Source organism: Zingiber officinale, chromosome 8B, assembly GCF_018446385.1.
Source record: "Zingiber officinale cultivar Zhangliang chromosome 8B, Zo_v1.1, whole genome shotgun sequence".
NCBI lineage: Eukaryota > Viridiplantae > Streptophyta > Magnoliopsida > Zingiberales > Zingiberaceae > Zingiber > Zingiber officinale.
This window is the reverse complement of record NC_056001.1, coordinates 42,367,974-42,389,308: the sequence shown is the minus strand read 5'-3', so window position 1 is coordinate 42,389,308 and position 21,335 is coordinate 42,367,974. Positions and strand designations below refer to the sequence as shown.

The following is a 21,335-nucleotide window of genomic DNA, read 5'->3' as shown; positions in this document are numbered from 1 at the left end:
TTATATGACTGCTCATATATTCATGGGACCTGTCTCGAGCATCAAGGTATCAACAACCGGGACAACCTAATCGCTGGCTACAGGTATTGTTGACCAGAGGATTTCGGACGACTTGGTCAATATAAAAGACAGTTCACCATCCGGATCATGAAGATGCGATCAACATTTCAAACACGTCACACCGGCAAGTTCATCTTTTCAACTTCCCGACAGGATCAATACTACATAAGCATATAAAATTTTTAATCTTCGACATTATAACTAAAAAGAAAAAATCTTATTAAATCAAACTCCTTATAACCGAACTTTTAAATCCTAAAATTTTAAAATCTAAATACATATAATATATACCAAAATAAAATTAAAAAACATAAAAAAAAATATTGAAGGAATCTAGATACTGGACTATATCACCATTAGCGCCTGGATAAATTCTAGATGCCCCAAGTTAAATCCGGATATATATATATATATATATATATATATATATATATATATATATATATCTTTGTGAAGGACCTCATCGAAGCCAGCCTGTACCTCCCTTATAATCAATTTTTTCTTTCGGTATTTCTTACTAATTCGCCATCATCAGATACCTTTATTAGAGCCCTTGTGTTGCTCTACCCGAAAATCGCAAGACCTGGCAACCATCAGATCTGATAACTGCCGCCGATAGGGACGAACTCGACAGAAGCCAACCTGACACATCCGATCTGCCTAAAGAACTCGACTACGGACACACGATGGAGTCAGTCGACCAGATCAATGACAATAAAGAACCATTTAATAAAATAACATTAATGAAAGAACTGGAACATTAAAAATGCAATCCAAAGAAAAGATCAAGACATGAACCGTCAACAAATTGGTTTATCGTCTAACTTTTGGTTCCAAGCAAAGATTGAACAGAACAGTTGTTCAGGTAGAAGGAATGTGACTCGTCACGGCTGGCCGAGAAGTGATGGCCTGTAGAAAGCATGACTTTGCGCTAGCACGATTCGGTCGCGCGGATCGTTCATTGTTTCGTCCCGCAGAGCTTGAAGGATCGCTTCGGTCGGAAGTTCTCTGCAGACAAAGTCGACAACAACTTAAATATGATCAGTGACCAAACGAAAAAGAATCCTCTCACCTTTTTATCAAGATCTTGTGTAGTGTTTTCAGAATGGGGCATAATTGGACTGGAGTAACAGGCTTCTTCTCTTCAGGATCAAGAACACTTAAGCTGGCTTGACTCAGGAGTTCAAAAAATGCATGCACAGCAGAGACACCCTGAAACAATTGAATGCCTTTAGTAAACATGGAAAATGGAAATCTGAAACCACAAATAAGAGGAGTCAGTGGTGGGGCAAGATTATATACCTGAATTGTACCTTTTCCTTTGATACTGTCACCCATGTCGAGACTGAGTTCCCCCTTGGCTAGCATCTGACCGTACCATGCGTTGCGACCTTTCAACAGAGTAACATATGTGTCGGCTAGCAATGGGCCGGCCAGTTTCTCTGGCTCTTCGGTCAACAGATGAGTGATGAATATCATCTCTGATGTGCAATGCGCAAAGTATACTGATTTGCTAGTAGCGCTTTCATTGGTTAGAGCTGCTATCATCCCTGAAGAAATACAAATTGTCAAGAAAGAAATGAGGCGATAAACAGTTTGTAAGATAAAGCAAAGGTATTGATCATGGCAATTAGCTGCAAAATCCCATGCAATAAGATGAACTAGGACTGATACCCTTGAAACTCCTTTGTTGGGGTTAAACAGATACTAATGTGATCATCATCGTGAAACTAAATCATGATTTTCTATCTAGATTGCACAGTTTTGAGGCTTTTGGCTGGTCATAGGATTCTAAGAGAGGGAGAATCAATTTTGTGATATTCAACCTGTTGATGCTTTTCCATTGTTCATTTGCTTCTTTTACGGTTACTAGCATCTCCTGAAGAATGCTGATCGATGTGCCAACCATTGGTGTGAACTAGGTTGCTAGTTATTCTTATCCGTCGGTTTTAGCTACATGCTTAAGTTGGCTGTGCTAGCCATTGGTGGAAACAAGGTCGCTAAAGTGGTTCTCATACATTGGTCAGGACTATTTCCATCTCGCAGAAGTAAAACGATAATGCTCATCTCCAATGACATAGCCGTATAGGCAAAGAAAGAGTACCTGCACCGATAGCATAGACATTCTTCAATCCGCCCATAACCTCATGAGTAATAAGATCACTGTTGTCCCAGACAATAAAATGGGGCTGCCTCAAGAACTTAGCGAGTGGTTTCCTCCACTTTTCAGCTCCACATATGCGAGCATTCGCGTATTCCTTGTTGTAAATCTCTGAAGCAATATTTGGCCCGCCGACATAGAGAATGTTCTCCATTGGAACTCCAGCTGCAAAACACATTCAGAATGCATGATAAGTGTTACTGATTCTCCAATACAGAATGCTTAGTTGCCCGAGGAGGCACCAAATGATCAAGCAAGATTGAATTTTGACTAATGGAAAAGTTACAGTAGGTTCTTCATCAGGTGTTTCACCATGTCATTAAGCATATAAAAGTTGCAATTTTTCTCATCAGAAAGAACACTATCTGATCAGTAGTAATCGACCAAGAAAGTAAGAACATCTTAAGGAATTTGGGAGTTAGAGAGATTGATTACTTGCGAGGTTGATCATCTGAGTAGGTGTGATGATGCGTGGAAGCGGATCCAGAGCTGCCTCAATGCCCTTGGCCAGAGAGATGATTATTGGGGGGCTTCGCCTGTCCTTCCAGTACCGAGCAATTTCCTCGAACACCTCGCGGGTCTCCGTGGACGGCAAACCGTTCACCACAATGTCAGCGTCCCACACTGCCTCCTGCAAGTTGGTGACGACCTTGAGCGGGCAAACCGGCGTGTCGATCATGTTCAAGCAGAAGCCGTCCTTCAATATCTCGTCGGCGTAGAGGGTGCGGTCGCCGAGCCTGCCCTCGACGTACTTGAGGTAGGCGCAGCGGCGGATCAGCCGCCGGAGGACGTCCTCCCTCGAGTTGATCACCTCGAAGAGGTGCTCCGCGGTGGCGCGGTCGACGGCCCGCCCCGGCCGCCGCCAAATCAGGATCTGGACCCCGTCGCGGAACTGGCCGTACGCGTCCTGGATAAGGGCGGCGAAGACGGTTCCCCACGCGCCGGCGCCTACACCGACAATCTTGAGCAAGTCGCCCTCCGATTTGCCGAGGAGTCGACGGAGCTCTTCGAGCCTCTCTTCAGTGCCATTGCTGTGGCAGTGAGCGGACCCGTTGGATTCGTCGACGGTGCCCACCATGTCGCGTTAATTGAAATTAACAACCAAGAATAGCAGCTGCGAAGATCGCAAGAAGGGCAATTCTGAATTCTTGGAACTAAAAAAGGTGATCTTTTTGCCAAATAGAACTCTCGCCACGGACAGCCCCAAGAAACAAGACCTTTTCCCCCAAAATTCCTGCCTTTTTGATCGCTCGACACTCGAGAACCAAAGCGGAAACGCGAAGAATGCTTGAAATCAACACGGAGTTGCAGAGATATCACCGCCTATTTTATGGGAGCGCCCCAACAAGATTGGTTCTTTATGGGGGGAGCAGCAACAAAAAGGGGATCTTTTGCTGGAAAAAAAAAACTCTTCCCACCGACGGCCCCTAAAAACCTCCTCTCTTTTTCCCCCTAATTTCCCGTCTTCTTCCTCCTCGACACTCCAGAATCAAGGCGGAGACGCAAAAAATGCCTGAAATCAACACTGAAACGCAGCGATACCACCGAGGGAAGCGGCAACGAAAAGGTCCAAGGAGGCTTAAATTCTCCGCCCGAGCAGAGGGCAAGACGTCTAAGGAAGCTACGGAGACGTGCGCCGCTGGAAAAGCGAGGACAGAGGGAGTTTAGTCATCAAAAACCCAGAGAGCGAAAGATCCGCGTGGCGCTTTGTTGGCGAGAGCCAAAGCCGCGGCGCCGAGTTCCGCGTGTGGTTACTCCAGGGTTCGCGATGGGCGAGACAGGGATGCGTTGGACGACGGTCGGCGCCGCGCGCGGGTGGGCGGGTTGGCGGGGGCCGCGGGAGCGAGATTTTGATGGTTGGAAAGCGAGGGATGATGAGGTGGGCGGGCGGGCGCTGATGAGGAAGAAAGGTTGCAATCTATCTAGATATATCACATCTCATCAATCTTTACAATAAAAAACTTTTAAAATATAAAATAAAAATAAAAATAAATGGTATTTCTCAATTAGAAATTTTCTTTGTCAATAATATCAGGATATCTGGATATGCATAAACAAAATTCCAAACCCTACTACTTTTTTTTTTATTGGATATAGTTCTTGTGATCTAATTCGACTGTCTAATCCGATCATCGAGTAAATCTAAAAAATACAATGAATCTTTACTAAGCATGAGTGATTCAAGCACCACGAGTATTAATATGCTATGTATAAAAATCGAACTCTCATTATATAAATATATTATCTTACTTCGATTTATCTTTTCTATGTTGATTTGAGACGAATTAACGGGATGAACATATTCATTTTAATACTTTTTACTATCATACTATCTCACTTCGCACCATGCTATGTTTTGGAGCCTATGACCCAATTTGATGCTACTAAATGAAAATAACATCAAGCAATTAGGGTTCCTATGCTTGTTGATTTGTTCTATAATCATCATGAGCTTTCTGCCTCTTCGCAAGTACATTCTTATGTTATGATTTTGAATGGATTGAAAGAAAAACTTGTTAATTTTCATGCATTTCGCCCCTTTTAATCAAGAAAAACTCTATTTACCTTTAGTCGAAAGCATTTTATTTTTAATTTTTTTATGTTATTTATTAGATGAAATATAAATCCTGATACTATGTTCTCTCGGAGTGTTACTTTAGAATGAAAGAGGAATTTTAGTAAAATATCATGGATTTATAGGAATCCATAAATACCTCGTTCCAAAAATAAAAAGTTCAAAATAATTAAGATTTTTTACAAAACGAAATCTTCAAATTCGATTCTATGAAAAATTTTATAAAAGCATTTGATTTACTTATATTTTATTTTCCGAATGTATCTTAAGTTTTTGAATTAATTTTTTTCTAACATCAATTCAACTTTTGAATTTTACCATGCAATGAAAATTCAAATTTTACATTAGACATTTTGGAATGTACACCAAGTTTAAAAATCTCTCAATGATTCATTTGTGCTTTCTAAATTTATTCATGGGTTAAATTGTCTATTTCTAGAATTAATCGGATCAAGTACTGAATATGATTTAGAAATAAAATTTTCATTTTTTAAATAAGTTTAATGACTGAGTGCAATATTTTAAAGGATGAATATTATATTCTACTATTACAATATATTTGTTAAACAATGTAAAAAAGTTTCAACAACGTTGACTTTGTAAGTCTTTTGTTGCTAAATGAACAACATAAACACATCAACCATGACTTGACTATTTCCTCGCACGATAAAAAAAGGTAAAATTTAGCCTTTCTATTTTCGTATCAAGCTGCACTATTTTTCAAAAATAACATTTTTTAAACTTGGTGCCATTTTCCCCGCTTAAATTTTTCATCACGGACAATTATATTTTTTTTGCAATTTTGGATTGTAGAAGGGTGATACAGCATAAAAGGTGGCGGATCGAAACCTCCATTGCAATTGATTATTTATTTATTTATTAAATTTTATTTAAAAACTGGTCTATAGAATTGACTCATCTTCTTCCCAACTCAAGAAACAAAGATCCAAAGAAAGAAAGAAAGAAAGAAAGAAAGAAAGGAAGAAACAAGGTAAGTAAACATGATAGCCAATGGCTCCTCCTTCTTCCTCCTCTTCCCTTCAAGCTCAAGCCGCGATGGCAAGAAATCACACACCCTCTTCAACAAGTCCCCAAAGCCATCACAGGTCACTTCTCTCTCTGTTTCTGAGTTTCAATCACATATTTGCAATCCTCACGCGCTGTGTTCAGATACTGTGCGGCATAAACATAGGAGACTTCAGCCAAGAGTATGGAGGAAATGCTAACAGAGCTCTGAGCCTGACCCTTTTCTCCCCCTGCAAGGTTTGTGAAACCACTGGCTTCACTTTATCTTCTTCCTAATGGTGACTCTAAATTCGGGCTGCAGATAGAGCTGACGGGGGCAGCCAGAAAGCGGCAGGCCGACTCGGTCCCAACGTCTCTGTTCCATGTAAGCCCTGGTGGATGCTACTTCACTTGATCTTTTTTTGGATTCATTCGACAGCTCTCTTTGAACTGCACGCAGGTAGTGAGCTTGGGGGACACAATTGAATTCTCTGTGCTGCCGGACAGGACTAAAGATGAGGTGTTCAATGTTTCCGGTGTCCCGATCGACGAGGCCAATTTGGTACATATGTGAATCTCTTAATCTCCATTCATTCATTCATTATCTCTTGAGAATTATACTTTGGAGCTTGTTTTGTTGGCAATTCAGTCTCAGATCAGCAAGGCACTGGACCTCTACAGAAGAAAGACTCGGTCGAAAACCTCCTTTTCGGTATGCATCAGGAGAAAAGTGAGAGGTGTGGGAGATGCGAGCAGTAGCAATGCTGCAACTGCCCTTTGGGCTGCCAATGAACTGAGTTGGGATCCAGTTAGTGAAGATAGGCTTAAGCATTGGTCGAGTGAAGTTGGTCCTCAAGTGCCTTTCTATTTCTCTCATGGAACAGCCTATTGCAATGCCAAAGGAGAGGTAATTTGGTTTAGTTATTTGCCTAATCATTTCGGTAAAATGGTTCGAAAAGTTAACGAACTCGCGAGATGTTGTGTCAAGGTTGTCGAGGCCATCACAACCCCAGTGCCATTCCAGTTCCCTGTGCTGGTGATCAAGCCTAAAGAAGGATGCTCAATTGTGGATGTTTACGATGTGAGTCGAGTTCTATATGCTAAAACTTTGTTTTAAGAGATGAGATCGAATCACCCATGAACCTGATTGTTTATCTTGGAGTTTGGGTGTTCTTGTGCAGAGGCTTCGGATGAAGAAGACCACTTCATTTGACCCGTGGAGGAGGTTGATTAAGAATGTTGTTCAATATGGACAACAACAGGATGCTCTTATTAATGGTCTAGGCAAGCGTTTTTTGTTTAATTGATCACTTTACTGAGCACCCTTTGTTTTCAATTTAGTCAAAAAGGAAGGTTAATACTTGGATGGTAGATTATTAAAATAAAGTGTGTGTTTTGATTTTATGCTGAATATGTATATAATTTAATCAAGACATCTTTGATTCTCATTTTGTAGAGACTCTTGGTTTTGAAGTACTTTCCTCGCTTAAAATCTTGAGGAAGTTTATGCAAGAAGCCAACCCCGAACGACGCCTCATTGCTTTCGTGAAAGAAAGGTAAGAAAATAACAACAATAACAACAACAACAATTTGATAATGTCACCATGAATAAACCGTTCAACATCTTTTATTTTATCAAGATCATTATTGGCTGCTAATGAAAGCAAGCTTTCTCTATTACAAACAGTGGAAGTACAGTTGTAGGGATCGGCTCATTGGCTCATTCATCAGTCACTGATGAATTCAAGGATGCATTTTTCTCAGGTAAAATTTATCATCAATCATTATAAAATACAGTTAGTTATATATCAAAGATGCAATTTTGCCATGCACTTCTATTTTTGTGTTTATCAAATAGAGGCCTGTTTCATAACACGAGAAGAGAATGAATGGTATGAAGATGTGAATCACCAGTTGCTCAATACATCCTCTACTAATGCAACTTGGGGCGGCACCGACCAACATTTATACATGTAATAAATAAATAATTATATATAAAACTGTTCTTGTTGAGATTATAGTGATTATGTTGTTGAACTAGATGGAATTGGATGAGGACTATCAGTGGCTTTCCATTAGTTTTCTTTATGGGATTCTGTTTCTCCGTAAGATGAGTTTACATGTTAAAGTCGTAATAAATAAATTTGTATAAGGAATTAACTCAATAAAATGATCTACTTATGATCTTAGCTTTATTTGTATGATCCAGCCTGTAGATTTGTTTGCTTCTTGATCATTTGACGACTTCGAACCTCGATTCAGATTCTGAATTATAGTTATATTTTTTCAGTATTTTATTATCACAAATTACTATAAATTTACGATAAAATCCTATATTAAAATTATTTAATTCTTTATGATTTACTAGTGATCGTGGACACGCGTCGCGTATGTAATATAATACATTGAAATCACATTGACCCTTTATAATGAAATTATATTAATTAAAGTATTTTAGCATTAAAATACTAAAGTAGAGTCATTAGTAGAGTCATTAGGATAAAATACATGCCTTTTGAAAATCTGAATTATTTGGTTCTTTGAAAATCCGAATTGTTTGGATTTTTGAGTGTCACCCTTACGACTTCCCTATAAAAAAAAATAATTTAATTTAATATTATACTTATCTTAGTAAAAAACCTAAGAAAAGTATATTTTTTAACATTGTCGGCCTAAAATATTTATAAAAGCTTCTTTAATCATAGTGTTGTCAATTTTAAGATGTAGGACTAAAAATAACTATATTTTTTCATATAAAACAACCAGAGAAATTTAATGATGAGAAAAATTCATAATAATATGTCGCAGTTGAGTCTCTAATTCTAGATCACTGATTGTTTCACTTGTGGAATTACTAATAAATCTTGAAATTATTTTTAGTGTGAATAGAAAAAAGGATATTAACTTAAATTTATTTTAACGTTCACTAAAATTAGTTAGTAAAGGAGAGAGATTTTTAATAAAATAGTAAGACATATGATAGCTAGATTTATCATTTCTATTTTTTGTCCCTGAATTATATTTCCATCCTCATCTCCCCGGTTCTATTCAATAGATGAATCCTCATCCCAATCCCAGGAGAATTAAATTCTCATCCCCATCTACATTTCCATTTCAAATGTCCATTGTTCAATACCTTTCATATTAATGAAAAAATCCTATAACATATAAATACTAATATAAAATAATACATACCTAATAATATTAATAATTCAAGATAGAAAAATATGAAATTCTATTATTATTATTTTAAAAAATTAGGATAACATTTTCATCCCGTTCAACTATGGAGGTTTGAAAAATCTCTAAACTCAACCTCAAAATAAAAAAACTTTTCAAATTTATCTTCTTTTCAAATGAACCAAAATTCTCTGGACCATAATCCTTGATCGACCGGAGATCGTTCATAGGTAAAATTTTATAACTCCCATCTGTATAATAGGTGTCCATTTCAAATGGTCTCCGTCTCCATTTCAAAATTTCCCAACGAGCCCGAACCATGACAAAAATTACCATCCGGTAGCGGTCAGGTCCGATTCGAATCCAGCTAAAAATGAATAATTAATTTTGATAAAATCTTCATTTTTGACTGAGTTAAATAAAATAAGATTTTACTTTTTGAAATTGATTTTCAGAGTAGCAGCTTTGACCAAATTCAGGAACTGTCGTCAAAATTATTAGATTTAGTAATTTTTATTTAAAATTTTTATATAATTATTTTTTAATCATTTTATTTATAGCTATTTTAGTCAGATCACTTTGAACCATAATGAAACTAAAATTATTATATGATTATTTTTTATTATTTAATCATTTTAAATTATTTAATAAACATTATATAAAATTATCAGAATGATAATATGAAATTTTACTAGAAGTTTTTTGCTCGGGCGTAAAGTTTTGGGTTATCTGTTAAAATCCTCTCTCTCTCCCACCGTGCCGACGTCACCATCGTCGCCTCTCTCTCTCTCTCTCGCGCGCGCGACGCCGCCCGATTGCGCCCCCGGTTAACGTCTTCGTCCCCCGACTCCATCAGTGTCCGTCCTCGCGTCCAGCCGTCGCCCAGTCTTCGCTTGCATCACCCGCAGCCGAGCCCCTTGCCGTGGCAATCGCAGCCGATTAATAGTGATCGACGAGTTCGTGTAGTCGTGGATCGTCCGTGACAGTGAGAAGGGTTTTTTTGATCGACGGATCGTTGGGACCAGTCACCTTCTCCTCACCTCTCTAGGCTGGTGACATTTTATTTTGGGCATTGGATCAAGGGATGCAGCGAGGGTAGTGTTTCTCTTCTTTTGGGCGGCAATTTGGGAAAGGATTTTGGGACTTTTGACACCAAGGAAAGGATTTTCCTACTCGTGTAAGTATCGCATCTTGTAATCAGGGATGCTCAACATTAATCCAGGTTCGTTTATGTAGAGAGATAAGGTTGAATTCCAAATAAATAATCAAGCGGAAAGTGAAGACGTCCCGTTTTGTATTTTTTACAATTGGAAACTCTCAACTGGGAAAGTGGGATTAATACGTAGACCCTGGATAAGAGAGTGACTCCTGAGTTATCTGTCGACTTATATAGGCCTCATCCAAGTTGTGTTCATCGACTTCTTACATTGGTGTAGGGTTTCCTATAGAAGAAAGTGAATTAGTTAACAGAAAAGCAGCTGAATTGGCTCATGCTTTCTCATGCGATTATAAAATTGGCACTGGTGTCTGCAAATTCTAACTCTGTCATATTCCTATCTTTGTGTTGTTTTCTTCTTACCTTAGTGGAATTTGAATGACCCTTCTTTCTTGTTAATGGATATAATGATCTGCCTAAAGACATGTTTAATCATGCTTTAATGGTATCTTCTAATCATATCATTGACGGGCACTATAGTCAGGGCCAATGAAGGTTTGTCATTATTAAACTAGGAATAATTATGTCTAGTTAAAATAAATGAAGGAATTTACTGGAAAATGGTCTCAGTAGAACCGTTTTTCTTCTGCATTTTGTTGACGTGTATACCCTATATTTGCTCTCTGTTAAGTACAAATGTACTTTGTATAATTTTATTTTAATTTGGCAATATTGTTATAAAATGTCTCTGAATGATTTTCTGTATCTCCACTGCAGAATTTTCCAGTAATCAGGCACTTGAAGAATTGTGTTAGTTTCGTCTCGAGTGCTTCAAACTCCCATGCGATCCTTTTGATATAATGCTGTCTTCGAACATTTTCTCTAAGCGCGGAAGGTGGACTACTTTCTTCTCCATAGCCTTTTCTCCAATTTCTAATTTGACATCCAGTTCAAAGATGCCAACCTTACAAGACCCTCTGAGTCTTGACAACATTCCAAGATCGAGTGACTTAGGTAGGCTTCAAAGGAACACTTCAAAGGTTACTAAAATGGATTTGGGTACTTGCCTAACTGGGACTAGAGGGTGCAGTCGGTCTAACACCAGCAAGTAAGCTTCATCTTTTACTCAAAATCTATGATCAACCATCCAGCAACACAAATGTTCTTCATCCAGTTAATGTTTAATAATATTTTTTATGTTGCTGTTGCATTCTCTAAGGATTGTGTTTTCTCTCGAGATATATTTGCTATCAGTTATCTTTATCTTTAGGTTTAGTAGTATTAAATCTTTTCCTATTCTTTTCATCACACCACATATATTTGGGATTCTAGTACAGTATAGTCATTTGAAGATCTCTCTTGAAGCTTGTTGTCATCATCTACAGGCCTTTTAAAAATGAGTCCATAGCGTCACATCATCATGCTTCTCAACCACTATACTGATATTATGTTTTTTTGTCATCTCCATTGAGTGTCTTTTCAGCTTTTAGGGACTTTATATTTAATGAAAGAAGCTAAACTCAATATTATCTATGTCTAGCTAGCTTAAAAGGATTTTTAGAACTAATAAGTTATGTTTTTTATTAATTAGTTAGTGGATTGTTAGAAATTATAGTAATACAAGACAGCCTCATACATAAGGCTATACATAAATCAGTTATAAACTTACAATCTCCTTCAGCAAATGATAATATTACAATTTTTGCTTCTCTCAACTAGATTAATATAAGTAATTTAACTTCGATGCTGTTCATTTATTGTGATACTATAATGTTGGGTACAATAGAATAACATGTATAAAATATTGTTTGCTATAGTCAGAGTTGCGCGTGTCTACCACAGTTTGTAGTATTTTTCACTATCATTTTCTCTCAAAATAACATTTCCAGGATATCTTGCCCGTAACCAACTGTGTTTTTTTTTCCAGTGAAGAATATAGTTGGAGAAGACAACAAAAGGATATTTTACATGGAGATCTCCTTAGTGGGAAAATATTACACACTAATAGGAATCCAATGATTTTGAACATTTTGTGTGATTCATGGCGTCTGCAAAATTATCAGAATATATCCTATTCCAGCGAATTGGAACTAAAAGGAAAGACAGACAAGGTTGTGCTCAAATTGAACCTCCTTTTTTTCATTCAAATACTCTTGATGGTTTCTTTCTTGTAAATGGGTTTGTTGGTATCAGTATCAGAAATTGCCGTTTTTAAAATGTCAATATTAAACATGATGCACATTATACATGGCAACTTCTTATATGGGAGTCAGTTTTTGTGCTACATAAATAAAGATCATTGTCCAAATTATCAATATATGATCATTATCATTTTTGTAACATGGTGAATATGACCTGTATGGCTGTATGTGTATATCCTTTGAAATATTAACTAAAATGCAAACATAACTTTATCCATTATGTAAATTCTGAGCTATTTTTGTATGTGTATAGCCAACTAAGTAGAGTTACTTCCTTCAGGCCTCTTGATGAACATCTACTGAAAATTATGCTCTAAAAAGTTTGGTGTTCTATTTTCATTTATTATTATTCTTATTATTATTATTTTGTGTGTTCTAACATGAAATACTGTCCTCAAGGTAAAGTGTTAAGAACATTGACTTTGCATGAATGGACAGTTTCAAAAGATTATTGAGATGTTCTAAATTGTTTGGATAATGATAAGATCAATGCTTTCGTGCTATCCAAACCTGAGAACATGGATAACATAGTGACCATGCAGCATATTATTTGATTATCTGGTTGACCTCACTAATGACATGAATTTTTTGCAAATTGCACTAAAGCAATGGATCTCCCAGTTTGTATGGACTGGCAGACACAAGAAAATGTCATAAATGACTTTTTAAATGCATACCTATTATAATAGGAGGTATGTGGCAGAATGAAGGTTTGAATCTTAGCTTGTTCCCGAGTTTTAGTTTTTAATTGATATGGTACAGTTTCAATTTCATGCTGAAGTGTTAATGCATGGTGTTGGTGGCGAGTTAGAGGTGGATAGAGAAAGGAGATGAAGAAGAAAATGAATAAGAAGAGACGTACTTGTGTGCGCAAGATTTAAAGTCCATGTAGGAGTTTAGATCCTCGGCTGTAATGGTATGGGTTTGACATTGTATTGTGCTGACATTTGAAACACATACATGAAAGCGTGCCGAGACGAACTTTGTGGTTTTTATTCCTTAATAATTTCATTAGTCTATTAACTTGTAAAAATAAGGTCATAGAAATTAGATAGTTAATTAAATTAAATTAAATTGTCGTATTATACCATGTGATAGTGCTGAACATTTGTTCAAGCATGTTGAAATAAGTAATTCATTTCCACTTTTTTTTAAAATAAGTATAGCAATTAGCAATCACAAAAATATTAGTTAAAAATTTAAATACTAAAAAGTTAATCAGATTCAATGGCTCCTAGACAGAGCACAACCCATTGCCCCTAACCCCATGCTAGCATAGCATGATTTGTTGCCCATGAACTGGGCCGGCATGAGCACAACCCAAAGAAAGTCAACCATGTTCAACCTGTTATGCCTATTGGCGGGCACAACACAACTATTATACTTTCGGGCACAACAACATAGGATTGAACTAGTATCGGTTTCGATAGTTTACTGAAACAATATGTGTTGACCGTGCCACTTAACATGGTATGAGATTTTGAAGTTCAAATCATGGATCATTCTAATAATTTCTCACTAAAGAAAAAATATAGGAGCTATTATGTAGGATGAAGAAACAACATAAATGTACAGGATTTGAAGTTTAGTTTGCCTTTTTGCTAACTATCTTCATTAACCACTCAATGACTTTCTTTGTATGATGATTATCCACCAGTTCTTCAAGTTCTCTTAAAATGATGGTTAACTCTGCCAGAGGAAATATCTTATGATTGATCAACTGATCAGGTAGTTATTTATAGCTGAATATTGTTCAGATAAGTATCTCATAGTAGACAAGATTTGTTGGGACGATCTTAACCACACCGTAAAATGGACTTCTATATTGTATTATCTACTGTTTTCCAACATAATTGGAAGATGACCATGAATAGTGTAAGCTATCTAAACCAGTACACTATGATGAGCTAAATTAGTGTATATCCTTCTTTTTGCATTGTATCATTTGGCTGAAATTGAGAAATCACAACTCTACTGTTAATATCAAGGATCAAAATTACTGTTCCATATCAATTACATATTGTCAGAGATGCCATACGAGTAAATCATGCAGACCATGGTCTTGAATCACCTTTTTCATCTACTTTCAAGGTTTATAATAGAAATCCAACAACAATCTCTATGATGTATCTCATAATTATGTGTTTGTTGACCAACAGATGCTCAGTCTAGTGGTAAGTGAGATATATCTAGAAGAGTCTTTGTTAATATGTGGGTTTGAATCCATATAATGCCATTGTTGTGAGGTATTTAATCTTGTTGCTTCCACCCCAACAGGAATAATCTCACATCCAATGTGGGGACACTTTGTGGTCAAGACCATAACAACTATGTATTAGTTGAAGCAGTGTCACAGTTCAGTCATATATGCTAATTTTGCAATGTGCCAACCATTTCCTTTTTATGCTGATTCATTTGCTATTGCTATCCAATTAAGTAAACCAAATAATTAGAGATTAATTAACTTGTCTTGCAGATCCTCAAAGGTATGCCAAGATTTGTCAAGATAGTAGAAGTTGGTCCCCGAGATGGATTGCAAAATGAAAAACTCATTATACCCACACCTGTAAAAGTTGAATTGATACAAAAGTTGGTTTCCTCGGGACTATCTGTTATTGAGGCTACAAGTTTTGTCTCTCCAAAATGGGTACCACAGGTGGAAATCTCTCTCACCATTAAATGATCCTATTTATCTGAAACTTGACTTTTGAATTTGCTTTTACTTACAATAATCCATTAAGAATTTGAATACAATGGGAATTTGGGTCTCTGGTTGCCTGTGTTTGAAAGTACAGGGTACTAACACAACATTGAATTCTCTTCTCTTTCACTAATATAAGAAAGAATATAGCTTAAATCACAGACTATGTGATTGATATTTCAAGAAAGGACTATGGTGAGCTTACAGGGAGTCAAGTTCAGTTCCCTTCGCTCCAAATTCAATAAAACAAAGGTGTCTTAGTCTCACTTTATATTTATTGCGTTGAGTCACTCCAACATAAACTATTCGAGTGACAATTTCTTATCCATCTTTCTTTCTTTTATTGTTTAGAGAAGAAATTTAATATGCAAATTCACATATTCTTAGGATAGTAAGCATGAAGAATCCAAAATTACACTCTTGAATGGTTCATACTTTGAACTTCGATGAAAATTGATCCCAGAACAAAAGATGAATATCTAAATTCTAAACAATATATGATTTCTCAAGACTCAAGTTATGATATTCTCAATTTTATCATGGTAAACCTAAAAAAATGTCTGTACACATGTTTTTTTGGCATTGTTCTGCTGACAGTTTTTATATGCCAATCCTTTTAATTCTTCACATTTGCCAATAGCTAGCAGATGCAAGGGATGTCATGCAATCAATTCCACTCATACCTGGTGTCAAATTTCCAGTCTTGACTCCAAATCTCAAAGTAGGCTTCTTATTTAGGTGTAACCTAAGCATATGGAATATCTTTATAATTATTGGAGGATGAACTAGTTATTAAGTATTCAGTATTCAGGGTTTTGAAGCAGCTATTGCATCTGGTGCAAAGGAAGTTGCTGTTTTTGCATCAGCTTCTGAGTCCTTTTCTGTGTCCAACATCAATTGCAGCATTGAAGAAAGTCTTGAACGTTACCATAAAGTTGTTTCTGCTGCAAAAGACATGGCAATACCTGTTCGTGGGTACGATGCCCCTACTTATTTTTCAATAAGCTTAAGCATACTAGACTGAAATTTCTTCCTTTATTTTTTTTCTTTATTATTTTAGTTGAGGTATCTCTCTAAGAAGGACTTACTTCTTTTTTTTTCTCAATCCAAAATAGTATGCAGCCTAGACTACCTCAATTCTAAAACAATCTCATGGAGTGAAAACAATGTAAACATGGCGGACAGAGTGTGGATAAGAGGCCAATTGATGAAATGAGAGATGTAACCTAGGAGAGTAAATTGAAATAGACAACACAAAGTAAACAGAGAGTATCAGGGAGCTCTGTTGGGAGTGAAGATTCTTTCTATTCTATCCTGATTGTAAAGAGTGAATGAAAATTGATTAAAGTTCCAAATTCGAAATAACAGATGATTCCTTCCTTTAGTCCAACTGCCTAATTTGAAAAGATATACACTAAGTATTTAACATGAACTTTAATCATAATGCCATGTCATTTTTTGGCCATTGGACTAGGCTTCTATGATCTTTGGTTGTGTTGTGATGTTCTGATTCACACTAATAGATAAGTGGCTAAGATCAACACAGAAACAGGGCTTTTATACACGTTGTGATAGACTTGTTGAAGTTTTTTATATACAAAATCTCTCATATCGTATGATTTTTTATTCTCATCAACAAGTAGGCTTCACATTATATCACTCTTCTCAATTTTCTTTTATGTTTGTTTTGGGAAAACCTGATCTTGATTATGCACGAGATGTTCAGTGTATTGTTTCTACCATGGAGACCAAGAATTTGTTGCATTGTTTTGTAGTGGAAGTGATTTCACATTCTAGGTACATTACTTTTCAGTTCTATAGGCACAATTTATGGTAGTAGATTTGAGCATCTACTTTATTGGTATTGATTGTATTGGTGATCTTTTATAATGGCATGATCAAAGTGGATAATAGAGATTGATTATAGTAGACAAATATGAAAGCTTTTCCCGAAGCTATGGTGTCGCGGTAGGACATCCAGGTTGTCACCCAGGCACCCGCGGTTCAATCCCCAGTTATGACGTATTTGTAGGAATTTTTCCTCCAAATAGAGGGCGCAATCAAAGGATGCTGGGCTTCTGGGCTGGCTACTGCATGCGCTTCCTGATTTACCCTGGTGGTTGGTGGGAAACTTCTATTGGATCGGGCCAGTCACCCCAAGGGATAGTCAATGAGGCTAATTGACATTATCATTTTTTTGGCCGGTGGAAAACTTTCGTGGGGTCGGACCGGTCACTCCAGGGATAGTCAGGTTAGCTGGGATTCTCATTTTTTTACCTAGTGGCCGGTGGGAAACTTCCGTGGACCAAAGATAGTCAATGAGGCTAACTAGGATTATAAATAAAGACAAATATGAAAGGGAGAACATAGAGATTTAGTTAATTTAATAAAACTTTATTTGATTTCAATATCTTTAGCAGTATAATCTCTTCATAAAATTGGAGTGATAAGTTTCATGTACCTTACCTCTAGTAGTTGGGATAAGTTTGTCTTATGGTGATGGTACCAATAAGTGATGTTAGAGTGACCTCAACCCCAAGCTTGTGTTTCCTACTTTGGAAAGAATGAGGGAGAGGAACAAGGTGACGGAAAAGTTGGGCAAGGTCCACCTTTTCCTTCGTTCTCTTATGAAGAAATGGAGAGAGGGAAAGGTGCACGAGCAGAAGTGATTCCCCCACCTTTCCTTGGACTCCCATCCAAAGTGTGCAGAAAGTGACCGATTTGGTTTCAAACATAAAATTTTGCAACAAAAAAATATAAATTATTTTTTTTGAAGTTTATCTATTTACTATTTTTTGTTTTTTAAGTAATTGAAATGTAATTTTGACAAAAAAAAAAAAAAATCTTTTCCATTTCCCTCTCCTCCAATAAGTGTGAGGAAGAATTATGCCCTTTGTTCAATCCCTCAAAGTAGATACAAGTGAGGAATAATTTCTTTCATCTGTCCTTCCATCTTCTTTCCACTTAGTCAGTACTCTTCCCTAGGTTCTCTTCTTTGCAAGAAATGCGGCCTAAAAATTCAATTGGTGAAATCAGAATCATATTCATGAGGATCACTAGGTCCATTTTTCACCAGATACCATGGTAGTTATCTGTGGATATGATCAGTTAAAGATAAATAAGCATTTTCTAGAGCTATTGTGCTATGATGCTCTCATTAGTTCTCCCAATCGTTTGGACTGTCAATGCTTCCAAGCCATGAAGCCATCCAACATGGTCTGATTAACTAAGGAATCTAAAAGATCTACATGTGTTTAGGCTTAATTTGAATGTGTTTGGATGGAGAACCAGAGACATGCTGCCTGTATTGTGTGTCATGCGTTTCAGTTTGATTTCATATTAGAAGGCATTGTATGCGGTGAGGCAATGAAAGAAAATGACTGAAGAGGAGAAAAGGTAACCAGAAATGAAGCTGTACTGACTCAATATTTCCTAATCTGAATCAGATCAAGTGCTATGAAAGAAAAGTTGAGTCTCAATGCAGCTTACATCAAACTTCAAATAGTTTCAAGCTGAAATGCTGAAGGCCCCAAATTTGAACTGTGATTTGGAAAAATTTGTTTTTGTTTATAGTGCTAATTGTGTAAGTCTATTTCAGTGTTAATTAGTGAAACTAGATTTTTACAAGAACATGTGGCCAATTTTCGCAATTTGATTCTTCGACATAAATACAGTGAATTACAAGAACCCCACTTTACACTTGAACCCATCTAAGTTTCAAAATGCACTAAGTACCTCTGAAGTGTCCCTAAATAACACGAGAAAATGATAATGCCTTGGCTACCCTATCAGTAGAAAATATATATCTATATTTTTGCTTAAATAAATATCAATTTAGTTCAAGATTCTTTTCAATTTAATTGCCAAGATCATCAAAGTCTCAAAGCAATGCTAGCATCATCAAGACTAATTAGTCTAGTTGCATTAAGAGTGTTAACTTTAACACTCTTCTGTGTTGGCCCTAGAACGAGTTGGCGGGGGCGCTGGGGGCGAGCGTATTCACCTTTTGTGAGTGGCTAGTGCATGAGGTATTGCCACCATGAGGTCTGGGGTTCGAATCTTGACATAGTCGAGGTATGTCCTCCTTATGTGCTAGTTACTATTCTAAAGGCTAGTAGTCGCCCGTGATTTACCTCCTCCGTGTTGGCCCTGTGACGGGTTGGTGGGGACGCTGGGGGCGAGTGTATTCGCCTTTTGCCACCATTAAGAGTGTTAACTTTATTGGGGGACAATGACTCTCTTTGACTTATCCCTTGTTGGGGGTTATTAATTTAAGTGGGCTTAACTGCCATAATTGCTGATGTCTAATCATTGGGAATTGCCTTAGGCCCTCTATCAGCACGATAGACACATGGCTACTCTCTTCTGCTTATGGCTAGGAAGTTATCTTTCCCAACAACTAGAGTTGTGATTGGCACATTCACCAATACAGAACATGCATAATTTCAGAACTTCCAAGGGTAATTAGGCCTTATGCAGAGATCCACATAGTTTCTCTATCAAATGTTTTGGTCATCCTTAATTTGAGTATGATCTTTTCTGGTGTTTGCATATTGGTTGCTAAGCAGATTGTTATTTTGCTTTATAATTTGACGATCGTTCTTTGTTCCCTGTAGTTTATATTCTCTACTTTATGAATACTATTATCATTCCTCATGTTAGAAAATTACCATTCATAACACTGGTCTCTTTGTCATGTTGTTATTTTCAAATACATTTTATGGCCTTGTTATTTGGTAAGACAAATCTGACTGATTCTAGGGATTTTAATTGGTAGGTATGTGTCTTGTGTTGTGGGTTGTCCTGTAGAGGGACCGGTGCCTCCAAAAAAGGTGGCGCATGTGGCTAAACGGCTTTATGATATTGGTTGTTATGAAATTTCACTTGGTGATACAATTGGAGTTGGTACTCCAGGTAATATTTGCACACATACATCCGATACTATAGTGATAGTGCAGTCTATGTACAAGATTGGTCGGTCTGCAGTTTCCATGTTTTCATGATATTTATTAACTCATGAAATTTCAATATCCTTAAACCATTGGTTTCATTCTAATATAACACATGAATCTTTTATTAGAAGTCAGTTAACATCACCATTGTATTTGCTTAAAAAGGATGGAAAGCTATAAGTTGATTGTTTACAAACTGCAGATTTTTTAAATATAATTTTAGCTATATTTTCCTTTCAGTTTTTCACCTACTGTTATCTCGATTAGTAATTAGTTCAAAGAAAGCGGGGACATGATTCTCTTCATTTTTTCCTTCTATTTGTTCCTAATAAACAAAAAAATATTCTGTAAATTCTCTCCTTTTATTCCTTGTAGGCACCGTAAGTCCAATGCTTGATGCTGTAATGTCTGTCATCCCGGTAGACAAGCTTGCTGTCCATTTCCATGACACCTACGGCCAATCACTCGCAAATATATTCGCCGCGCTCCAAGTAAGCAAACAATGATTTTGTCAGGCTATTGGGAATGAATGCCATGCCAAGTTTTCTTTCTGTTTTTCATCTGATCCATTGCTATTTGAGACAGATGGGGATCAGTGTAATTGACTCTTCTGTCGCTGGACTAGGCGGCTGCCCATATGCAAAGGGTGCCTCCGGCAATGTCGCCACTGAAGATGTTGTGTACATGCTTAATGGTCTCGGCGTAACAACAAACGTGGATTTAGGGAAGCTTATGGCGGCCGGTGACTTCATTTCCAAGCACTTGGGACGTCAGTCTGGATCGAAAGTTGCCATTGCTTTGAGCAGAGTTACCGCAGGGGCCTCCAAGATGTAATGCAAAGTATAAACAAAGAAATCCGACTTGTTCTTTCTGTATTGAAATAATTAATCATGCCTAAATGTCCATCAGTGACTTTAAGCGCATAATTAAACTTTAATAAAGTGAAATATTACAATTTGTCGCTTTGCTGTTTCTTCACTGTTTTTTTTAGTCTCTTGGTGTAGTTGTTATGCTAATGGAGAGTTTAGTTCTTTGTAAGTTCTTACAGTGTTGGAAATAACTATTGAGAATGCTATTACCTATCTATAGTTTGTTCATAGAAAAATAATTTATTTATAATTCTTTTTTAAAATTATTATTTTGTATTATTTAGATGTGTTGTTAAAATTTTTTAAAAAATATTTTGTTGTGTCTTGAGGTCGGACTAATCGCAAAGTAACATAAACATGTATTAATTAATTTACAATGCTTAATACTAATATTTTTTAAAATAAATAAAAAAGGATGGTTCAGGTATCAAGTTTTTGTCAATAAGAGAGAGGTCTTGGAAAGGGTCAAATATCA

The 21,335-nt window shown here is 36.8% G+C and overlaps 3 protein-coding genes across 3 annotated transcripts; 2 read left to right on the top strand and 1 right to left on the bottom strand.

Moving 5' to 3' along the window:
- Window positions 1-769: 769 nt before the first annotated feature.
- LOC122015455 (probable glycerol-3-phosphate dehydrogenase [NAD(+)] 1, cytosolic) lies at window positions 770-4,110 on the bottom strand. The gene is made up of 5 exons (XM_042572344.1): window positions 2,657-4,110; window positions 2,165-2,386; window positions 1,363-1,610; window positions 1,133-1,272; window positions 770-1,068 (listed from the first exon to the last, which is right to left on the bottom strand). The coding sequence occupies exons 1-5, from the start codon at window positions 3,297-3,299 to the stop codon at window positions 945-947; spliced, it is 1,377 nt and encodes a 458-aa protein (XP_042428278.1). The 5' UTR covers window positions 3,300-4,110; the 3' UTR covers window positions 770-944.
- A 1,606-nt stretch (window positions 4,111-5,716) lies between these two features.
- On the top strand, window positions 5,717-7,951 carry LOC122016295 (4-diphosphocytidyl-2-C-methyl-D-erythritol kinase, chloroplastic-like). Its single transcript, XM_042573535.1, has 10 exons — window positions 5,717-5,902; window positions 5,967-6,059; window positions 6,124-6,186; window positions 6,262-6,363; window positions 6,451-6,708; window positions 6,790-6,882; window positions 6,983-7,085; window positions 7,258-7,357; window positions 7,489-7,565; window positions 7,660-7,951. Exons 1-10 carry the CDS (start codon window positions 5,798-5,800, stop codon window positions 7,776-7,778), a joined length of 1,113 nt encoding a protein of 370 aa, XP_042429469.1. The 5' UTR covers window positions 5,717-5,797; the 3' UTR covers window positions 7,779-7,951.
- A 1,740-nt stretch (window positions 7,952-9,691) lies between these two features.
- On the top strand, window positions 9,692-20,948 carry LOC122014983 (hydroxymethylglutaryl-CoA lyase, mitochondrial-like). Its single transcript, XM_042571566.1, has 9 exons — window positions 9,692-10,158; window positions 10,915-11,245; window positions 12,065-12,248; window positions 14,815-14,994; window positions 15,680-15,760; window positions 15,851-16,014; window positions 19,817-19,953; window positions 20,367-20,482; window positions 20,577-20,948. The coding sequence occupies exons 2-9, from the start codon at window positions 10,998-11,000 to the stop codon at window positions 20,823-20,825; spliced, it is 1,359 nt and encodes a 452-aa protein (XP_042427500.1). The 5' UTR covers window positions 9,692-10,158; window positions 10,915-10,997; the 3' UTR covers window positions 20,826-20,948.
- Window positions 20,949-21,335: the final 387 nt, after the last annotated feature.

Excerpts from the sequence above, each read along its gene's own strand:
- LOC122015455 (XM_042572344.1), bottom strand. The coding sequence starts at position 3,299 with ATGGTGGGCACCGTCGACGAATCCAACGGGTCCGCTCACTGCCACAGC. Across the intron at positions 2,387-2,656 it reads TCAGATGATCAACCTCGCAA|CTGGAGTTCCAATGGAGAAC; the intron begins GTAATCAATCTC and ends TGTGTTTTGCAG. Across the intron at positions 1,611-2,164 it reads TGTCTATGCTATCGGTGCAG|GGATGATAGCAGCTCTAACC; the intron begins GTACTCTTTCTT and ends GTATTTCTTCAG.
- LOC122016295 (XM_042573535.1), top strand. The coding sequence starts at position 5,798 with ATGATAGCCAATGGCTCCTCCTTCTTCCTCCTCTTCCCTTCAAGCTCA. Across the intron at positions 6,060-6,123 it reads CCCTTTTCTCCCCCTGCAAG|ATAGAGCTGACGGGGGCAGC; the intron begins GTTTGTGAAACC and ends TTCGGGCTGCAG. Across the intron at positions 6,187-6,261 it reads TCCCAACGTCTCTGTTCCAT|GTAGTGAGCTTGGGGGACAC; the intron begins GTAAGCCCTGGT and ends AACTGCACGCAG.
- LOC122014983 (XM_042571566.1), top strand. The coding sequence starts at position 10,998 with ATGCTGTCTTCGAACATTTTCTCTAAGCGCGGAAGGTGGACTACTTTC. Across the intron at positions 11,246-12,064 it reads AGTCGGTCTAACACCAGCAA|TGAAGAATATAGTTGGAGAA; the intron begins GTAAGCTTCATC and ends TTTTTTTTCCAG. Across the intron at positions 12,249-14,814 it reads TAAAAGGAAAGACAGACAAG|ATCCTCAAAGGTATGCCAAG; the intron begins GTTGTGCTCAAA and ends CTTGTCTTGCAG.